Genomic DNA, 9,690 nt, shown 5'->3' with positions numbered 1-9,690 from the left:
ACATCATAAACACTCCATAATAATCATCATAAACACTCCATAATAACATCATAACACTCCATAATAATCATCATAAACACTCCATAATAATCATCATAAACACTCCATAATAACATCATAACACTCCATAATAACATCATAACACTCCATAATAATCATCATAAACACTCCATAATAACATCATAACACTCCATAATAACATCATAACACTCCATAATAATCATCATAAACACTCCATAATAACATCATAACACTCCATAATAATCATCATAAACACTCCATAATAACATCATAAACACTCCATAATAACATCATAAACACCCCATAATAACATCATAACACTCCATAATAACATCATAACACTCCATAATAACATCATAACACTCCATAATAACATCATAAACACTCCATAATAACATCATAAACACTCCATAATAACATCATAAACACTCCATAATAACATCATAACACTCCATAATAACATCATAACACTCCATAATAATCATCATAAACACTCCATAATAACATCATAACACTCCATAATAACATCATAACACTTGTCGAAGAAACCCCTTCCAGGTAGCACCTTTTGGGATGGGTGCTCTAATGGGCTCCCTCTGCTTTGTCAGGTGGTATTCAAATATGGTAATTGAAGTATCAGCAGTGCACCGGGAGATCAATAAAGACAATAGCAATCTGTCGTCTCAATCAATATTCTCATTTATTATCAAGATACATAGGTTAATATACCCTCAGGGCGTCCCCTCTGACCAGGGTGTTACCTCTCATGGAACAACCAATCATAACATTTTACACGTAGACTGAAAATACGTCATAGGGTACCTTCCCACTGAGGTCACGTGATCTTTCTAACATCTGCAAATCCTGGCCTACAAACAATAAAAAATGTAGGAGGTCTCCACAAGGCCATACGATGATTTCACATATGTGTATGAAATACTGAGATAAAGAATTAATTGGAAATATAATGATTATTTTAGGTCTAGGCGTTTTGCCAGACTCCTATCTACCAGTATTGAAGGCCATGAAGAAGAACACAAAGTAATAACTTATTCCCTTGTGATTCAAGCAGTAACAGAAAGAGATCATAACTGAATGGAGAATACATATCTTCATAATCCGGCATCCTGCTTGATAATTCATAGTGTAATTTAATACAGAGAACATAAGCAATTTGACCATCCATCACAAACCCCCCTTTTTCTCATATTAAAATACAGAGATTAAGAATTATCTGATTATAAACTTCAAACAAAATAGTGAATAGGGCCACTACCAATAATATAATGCGATCACCGAGTTCAGGTTTGGGTATAGGGTCCCGTCAGTGCGTTGACAAGTCCCGTAGTTGCTCGTCTGCACAGCTGCTCGGATTTGTTGGACTCTACCTTTGTCAATATTTTTTATGGTGATAACAATAACAACATGCCCTGTATAAAAGTCCTAACATGTATATAAGATATAAATGGCAAAGCTTTAATAAATGAACACACTTAGTGTTACATGGTGGGGTGTTCACCCATTCACCAGGTTCTGGCCTTGTGCATAAAATCCCTGTGACATAGGGTATTGTTGATTAAAAGGTTTCGGCTTATGATAGACAATTTTCTTAGCCTTCTTACATAGCATAGGTATCAGACATGCTACTAATTTAACAAAAACATATATAATCAATATTATGAGTAATATATGTAAAGCGCCTTGCATGAGTCCTGCAGCCCATCCTCCAATACCTCTGAACCATGAGGCCGGGTTCAGCCATGACAACCAGTCTGGCCAATCTAGGTTCCAATCCTCTTCAGAATTGGCTTTCCTAAATTCCTCCTTTAATTGCTTTGCTTGTTCAATATCATGTTTAATCTGTACTGTCCCTTGGGGATCTATATAATGACAGCATGCAGGACCCACTATCTGGCACATACCCCCTTGACTTGCAGTTAAGTAATCTAGTACAAGTGTATGTTGGTTAGTAACAGTAATAAGCTGTCGGGTAAGTACTGAAGATACATTTAAAGCATCAAATATTAATTCGGTAATATTGTCAAACAACTCTGCTAGTTTTTCTATGTTATGTGCATTTCTAATTGGTCCTCCAAAGATGGATAGAGCATATCCTAACTTGGTGTGCCAAGGTAAGTGTACCAATGGGTGGGCTTTTTGCTTTCCCTCCCTTTTGTACAGCATATGTTTTGGTACTTTATCATAAGGAAGTGCATCCTTGTCCCATGTCCAGGTAGCAGACTGTAACCTAGCTAGGGTACAGGTACCTGTGGTAGTCTGCGGGATCCATTTATATGCATTGTGTCCGCACACTATATATATATCATGGGGAAGGTCAAACCATTGCATACTTCCTAGGGTTAACATGTGAGCAAAATGAACTAGGGGAAAAGACTGTTGTAATACACACCAAGGACAATTTGTTCCCAAAGACTCATGGTATACTCCTGTGCATCCACAATACATGGTTTCATTCCCTTGTAAGTCTGTTTCTTCCATATACCCTGGATAACGTTTACAATCAGTCTTACTTCCTGAAGGGAAGAAATGGCCGTATTCCCAACTACCATTATGTATGTACCGTTCTACCAGACTTGGTCTAAATACATCTGAGGTCTGTTGGGTTTTATTGAAGCTTATCTTTATGCCTTTTATGGGGATCTCACCTAGTGTCAGTGTTTTAGTGACATTTTTAGAGACCCATTTTCCATTTTCCTTTTGTGTGAGAATCAGTGCCTTACCAGGTATCAGGGTTAGATTTACCTGCCACCAGGGATCCTCCATCCATCCTGCTATGGGTAAGGGCACACTGGTATTAGACCATGTATACCTTTTTGTGTTATCCTTTACCTTTGAGGGATCCCAACATGTAGTGTTAAGAAGTTCTTTCTCACTAAGGGGCACAGCCATGTATGGCATGGATTTTGAGCTTATGGGACTGTGTGTACATATCCAACAATCAGATAAGTTTGTTAATGCTGTTATAATTTGATGATGTTTTATGAATTTATTGTCCACTTCCTCCTTGAGAACTTGAGTCATCGTCCCCACGAGGGGCAACATCAACACCAACCCTGCCAAGGGCAACATCATCGTTCGAGGCGACGTCATCTGGGCTGATAACCTTTTTGCAATGGCTTGCATGTATCCAATTGGCTCGTCCTTGGAGCTTCACTGATGTGGCGGTGACCAGCTGTACTTCTACTGGTTGGCTGTACCTTGGCTCCAGACTGCTCCTGTTGTGTATCTTTGTTACCACCCAGTCTCCAGGTTGTAGTGAGTGGGTACCTGAAAGAAAGTTTGGATCTGGAATAGAAGAAAGGATTAGTTTGTGTGTCCTCTCCAGTTGTTTGTGTAGGGCAGCCAAGTACGTGGTCATATTGTCATAATGCTTTTGTAACTGCTGAGGAAAATACAGTCCTGTCTTTGGCATATTTCCAAACAATATTTCATAGGGAGAAAGTTTATCCTTCCCTCTTGGTGTGGTTCTTACAGAGTATAAAGCCAGGGGTAGACATTGTGTCCACGGTAAAGAAGTTTCATTCATGGCCTTCTGGATTTTTAATTTCAAAGTTCCATTTAGTCTTTCTACCTTACCACTGCTTTGTGGGTGATAGGGAGTGTGAAATGCTTGTTCTATCCCAAGGCTTTTTAATATGTTCCTCAATAGTTCTTGGGTAAAGTGAGTACCTCTGTCACTTTCAATTGTCTCTGGTACTCCATAGCGGCACACTACCTCCGCTATCAGTTTCTTTGCTGTGGTATCTGCATTTGCTTTAGCCACTGGAAAAGCTTCTGGCCATCCTGAAAATAAATCAGTGCAAACCAGTACATATTGATAAATTCCCACCTTAGGTAGTTGTATGTAGTCCACCTGTAATCGCTGAAAGGGGTAGTAGGACTTAGGAGTGTGTTTAGCTGGTGTTTTGGTGGTTTTACCAGGGTTGTGTTGTGCACATGTCATGCAGCCCTCTGTATATTTGGCTGCTGCATTTTGAAAACCAGGAGCATGCCATGTCTGTAACACTAGCTGGCTCATAGCTCCCTTTGAACAGTGTGTTTTCCCATGGGCTAGGGCACACATCATTGGATACAGTGCTCTTGGTAGGCAAACCTTAGAATTAAGATGCCTCAACTGTCCTAGACCTATTGCTGCACCTCTCTCCTCCCATTCTGCTTGCTCTTGAGGGGGTGCTTGGTCCTGGAAAGCATGCAACAGGGTCTCTGTGATGGGTTGTAAAACAGGCTTCACAATCATCAGAGGGAGAGCAGCAGCGTCCTTTGCCGCTGCATCCGCAGCCTCATTCCCTTTTAATAGGAGATCACTGTTATTAGTGTGTGCCTGTACTTTGACTATAGCTGCTTGGTCTGGCATGTGCAGTGATTCTAAAAGTTCTTCTACTGCTTTTGCATTCTTTATAGGTTTACCTGCCGAGGTCAAGAACCCTCTGGCTCTCCATATTGTCCCAAAGTCATGTGCAACTCCAAAGGCATATCTGGAGTCAGTGTATATGTTGACACGCTGTCCCTTACCCAATTTACACGCCTCAGCGAGTGCTTTTAGTTCTGCCTCCAGAGCTGAGCTGCTGGAGGGTAGGGACTGTTGTATGACGGCCTTACCATTGTGGACCACTGCATACCCGGTGAGGAAATGTCCTTTGTCTTCGCTCCAATATCGAGATCCATCTACAAAATACTCAGCATCAGGGTTAATCAGAGCAACATCAAATATACTGTTTATGCCGTTTGATTCCATATCCACTAGGCTTTGACAGTCATGTTCATGTTCAAAATTAAATAGTTCATCATCAGTGGATAGTTGAAAAATAAGGGGGTGTCCATGTCCCTGTCCCCCCACTCCTCCCTCCTTTTGTTCAGAATCTAGGGGCAGGAGTGTAGCTGGATTCAGAACAACACAACGTTTGATAGTCACATTAGGGGACAGAAGGGTAAGTTCAATTTTAGTAAGTCTTGCAACTGATAAGTGTTTTGTCTTGACTGTGTTCATCATTTCTTGCACTGCGTGTGGGACTTGCACAATAATGTCATGTTGAAGTACAATGTCTGTTGCTTTATCAACTAAAGCTGCTGCTGCTGAGACAGCGCGTATGCATGTCGGGGATCCTAGTACAATGGGATCCAGAGCAAGGGAGTAATAGGCAAGTGGTCGCATCTTGCCTCCATGATCTTGGGCTAATACTCCAGAGGCATGGCCTGCCTGTTCATGGCAGAACAGAGTAAATGGCTTATTGTAGTCAGGAAGTCCCAGTGCTGGCCTTGTAGTCAGTGACAGTTTCAGGGAGTGAAAATTGTCAATTGCCTCAGGTGACAGTACAAATGGGTCAGAGGTGAGACAGTCATATAATGGTTGCATCATAGCAGAGGCATCCCTGATCCAGGCTCTGCAGTACCCTATTAAACCCAGGAAAGTCCTCAATTGTTTAGGGTTTCTAGGGACTGGGTGTTTCTGTATGATTTCCAGCCTGTCAGGGGTTAAGTGTTTCATACCTTGGGAAATACAGTGGCCAAGGAAAACAACTGTTTTGGCACATAATTGCAGCTTGTGCTTGCTCGCTTTACAGCCAACTTCTTCTAGGAACATTAATAGTGATTTAGAATCTGTTTCACTGTTCTCCAGACTCTCACTACAAAGTAACAAATCATCTACATATTGTAGTAGAACTGAGGACTGATTGGGGGGCTGCCAGGTGTCCAGAATATCTTTCATGGTACGTGAGAAGATATCAGGGGGTTTGCGGCACCCTGTGGCAGCACTACCCAAGCATACTGTCTTCCCCTATGTGTAAATGCAAAATACTGCTGGCACTCTTTATCCAGCGGGATGGAGAAGAAAGCATTGGCTAAGTCTATAACTGTGAAATAGACTGCAGTGCCGGGGACCTGGTTGAGCAGGGTATGTGGGTTAGGCACTTGTGGTGTATTAATTATTGTCACAGCATCACAGCCCGCAGGTCATGTACCATCCGGTACTGTACAGGTTGACCGGGCAGTGTCTTTTTCTTTACTGGGTAAAGAGGAGTGTTGAAAGGCGAGATTATGGGCACTATGAGATTGTTTTCCAGTAAGGAGTTAATATCCTTTTCTATAGCAGCGTCTTGCTGTGGACTCAGAGGATATTGCTTTATACATACAGGACGGTTCTGCATGTCTGGTTTTAAATTTACTTGTACAGGCGGCACATTTAAAACTCCTACATCCATCTTATCTTGTGCCCATAGTTTTTCTGGGATGTCTGCCAACCAAAGGGGAGGGGTACTGGGGGCTTTTTCAGTGTCCGGCATACTTGCCATACTAAGGAGTTTGCATAGCAGGGACTCTGGAATGGCAGAGGTTAATGTAGGTGTGCCAGAAGAAAAGTCCAATGCTGCTCCCAGGGCACTGAGTACATCTGTCCCCAATAAATTGTAGGGAGTGTGTGGTGACACTAACACACGGGAGACAATGGATTGTGTGTCATGTATATTCAGTCGCATTGGTTTTGTTAACTGTAACTGAAATGATGTTCCCTCCACCCCTTCACAATCTATATAGTCTGGTGATAACAACTCTGCCGGTACATATTTGGTTTGTAATACAGTTCTGGCTGCCCCTGTGTCTACTAGAAAAGAGGTATTTTCCCCTGTGGGTAAAGTAACAGGCACCATCAATGATGGACCTGTCGGGGGGAGCACTGGGCAGAGGGAGACATCAGGGTTGCCAGTTTCCTATGCAGCAATCAAAGAATTGGGAGGCTCAACTGGACGGGAGGGACATCGGGCTGAATAATGACCCTTCTTATCACAGTTCCAGCATGTAATCTGGCTAAGATCCCTTCTCTGGGTTCTCAAAGTGTCTTTTTGTTCCCTGCCTCTTCCTCTATAGCCCCCCTTTTGTTGCATCGGGGCGAGACGGGTTCTTTTAGGAGCTAAATCTAACTCTGCACCTTTTGCAATGCTTACTAAATCATTAAACTGGCATGTACGCCAGTCGGGGCGGGATCTTTTAACAGCTTCTTGTACTGCCGGCTTAAGACCGGACATAAAAGTTATTTTTAGTAGGCGCAAGTCTTTTGCATCACCTTCTTCATACCCGTGATCTAACCACTGCTGCTGTAAAGTTGTGGCATAATCAGGGACTGACTGTTTAACATCTTGGGAAAATGACATAAAACTATCAGTTCGATCCTGTTGAGTAGTATCTACCCAGGGCTGCATAGCGTTCAGGTATTCTAGTCCTGATTGCTCATTGGTTTTATTTGCTGGTACGGGATTTGTAATAGCAGCTTGAATTTGATTTTTGAGCACTTCCCCTCCCTTTGTTTCTACCAGGCTCTCCATATCTGACCATGTAGCACGGTAAGCTAGATGTACTGCTCGCAGCTTTCTATGGAAAGCGCTTGGTGTTTTACGTGGGTCTGGGAGTGTGTTACATACAGCTAGTAAATCAGCCGGGCTCCAGGGGCGATACACAGTGGCTTCATGTGACTGGATTTCCCCTACTGCCCCAGGTACTGGTTGCCCGTCTACATCTACTGGTTTTGGTCCCCTGTGTGTATGGATACTTGATACTAACGGAAACAATCTAGTGGGGCGCTGCGTACCACAACTGACACAATATCCTGCAGTGAGGGGGTTCTGCTGCCCACAGTGTGGACATGTCCAGCAGCTGCCTTTCTTGCTATTTTCAGGATAAGGAGATGGCGCAGTTGCTGCTGCGGGGCTGTTTGGCAGTTGTAAAGGGGTTAACACATTAGTGAGGAGCTTTTCACTTAAAGGGTCATATAAATCATACATTATTCCATGATTTGCTTCCATACTCTTATGTTCTGTGTTACTCACTCTCTGTGCTACCTCATACCACATTTGGGCTTTTTCCACCATGTTATTGTCTTTCATAACCATCCAACACAATTTGTCATAAATCTTTTCCAATCACATTCTGCTAATGTGCCATAGGACCCAACTCCCATCATTTTAAACATTCTTTTACAATCCTTCACAGCCTCAGATCCTTTTGCTCTTTCTACTATTTTGATGGCAGAGACCCACGTCTCAGGGCTGTCCCGCATTTTTGTCTTACTATTTTCTGACCCCATGGTCAGAGGGCGTAGGGTAGTCTCCGGAAAACTCCCCAGCTCCAAACAGACAGGCCTTAGTCTGTTGACAGATATCTCAGACAATCTATCTTACAGTTTCAGAAAGACTATCAATATCAAAAGTCGTTCCTTCAGACTATTCTAGCAGTGGGATATCCTTTTCTCTGATCCCTCACTGTTTTGAACATCAAGAACAGACAAAATGCTGCCAATCCACAAATTGCAAGAGCAAATCCTTCAACACAATCTACATTCATGAACTTCCATTGATTCAAGCAGGAGTTGGTCACATTCATTTCAAACTTCTACAAACCCTTCGTCTCTTTCACTTATGCAGAACACTTGCTGCCGGGGTGTGTCTTTCAGTTCATACAGCCTGTGATGTAGCATATATCCCAAACGCTTTCCTCTAGCACTTTGCAATGGTTTCACATGCAAATTATATTTGGTAACATATATGTAATCCTCCCCCCTTAGCCGTTCTCTCTGTGGGTTGTAGTTTAGGGGCCTGTTATCTATGTTGGTGATGATTTCTTTAGGGGCTCTGTGTCTGAGCCAATACCGATGTTCTTCACTGTAATTAGTCTGGGTAGTTATATTACTACGACACAGGTGGCACCTGGGGTAAGTGTCAGGGTCATTCAATGAATACAGGATGTTATATTACAACGGTATTCAATCCAGCGGTCTGATGTTATACTACTACAGACTTAATTACTTGGATGTTATTTTACATCAAAGTGTATATGCCGGATTATCATGTGCTAGAAATCAGTCTGTACTGATTCCCACCTTATACCAGTCTGGCAATGCATACAACTGGTTTATGGACCCTTACACACAATATCACTGGCTGGCAATGAATTTAGGAAAATATAAATGATTTTCTAATACAGTATTCAAAGTTTTCCCTATTGCACTGGGTAATGGTATTGAGTGCAAATTCAATATAGACACAATTGCTCCTCCTTGCACTGAGTGTATATCGTCTTCTATGAAGTGGATATTACTTCTGGGCTGGGAGCCATACAGTTTCAACAATTTGATATGTATGTCTTCTCACAGATGTATTCAACATCACACTACACACACATTTATCACACTTGTCACATACACCCCCATGTAAATCCATTTAACCACACTACCATCCTGACAAAGGACCTGATTATTACGGGACCCCTTTGTAGAGACTTACATATACAAAGTACGTTTCCAGGGACTTAACAGAGTGGCTGAAACAAATGGTGTAACATAAAGTCTGTTACTTACCGCGCGGTTTTGGTTTCAGTGACTCCCCAGGTCCTTCCAGATTAGTGGACTTTGCACAAAATTCTCATTAGGAGGTCCCGGGCTGTTCGGCACCATAACTGTCGAAGAAACCCCTTCCAGGTAGCACCTTTTGGGATGGGTGCTCTAATGGGCTCCCTCTGCTTTGTCAGGTGGTATTCAAATATGGTAATTGAAGTATCAGCAGTGCACCGGGAGATCAATAAAGACAATAGCAATCTGTCGTCTCAATCAATATTCTCATTTATTATCAAGATACATAGGTTAATATACCCTCAGGGCGTCCC

General features: G+C 42.3%; 1 protein-coding gene across 3 annotated transcripts; it reads right to left on the bottom strand.

Moving 5' to 3' along the window:
* Positions 1–702: 702 nt before the first annotated feature.
* On the bottom strand, positions 703–9,684 carry LOC142698232 (uncharacterized). 3 transcript variants are annotated; one of them, XR_012865740.1, is made up of 2 exons: positions 9,386–9,684; positions 703–3,327 (listed from the first exon to the last, which is right to left on the bottom strand). XR_012865740.1 is itself a non-coding variant. In XM_075847871.1 (2 exons), the coding sequence occupies exons 1-2, from the start codon at positions 5,747–5,749 to the stop codon at positions 3,029–3,031; spliced, it is 1,407 nt and encodes a 468-aa protein (XP_075703986.1). In that variant the 5' UTR covers positions 5,750–5,775; the 3' UTR covers positions 703–3,028. The 3 variants fall into 3 exon arrangements, 1 of the variants encoding a protein (XP_075703986.1); XR_012865739.1 differs by lacking the exon at positions 9,386–9,684 and adding an exon at positions 3,872–4,635; XM_075847871.1 differs by lacking the exon at positions 9,386–9,684 and adding an exon at positions 4,642–5,775.
* Between the last annotated feature and the right edge of the window lie 6 nt (positions 9,685–9,690).

This window comes from Rhinoderma darwinii, unplaced genomic scaffold (assembly GCF_050947455.1).
Source record: "Rhinoderma darwinii isolate aRhiDar2 unplaced genomic scaffold, aRhiDar2.hap1 Scaffold_1005, whole genome shotgun sequence".
In the NCBI taxonomy this organism is placed as follows: domain Eukaryota; kingdom Metazoa; phylum Chordata; class Amphibia; order Anura; family Rhinodermatidae; genus Rhinoderma; species Rhinoderma darwinii.
Note: the sequence above shows the minus strand (reverse complement) of the source record. Positions and strands in the feature narration are given on the sequence as shown.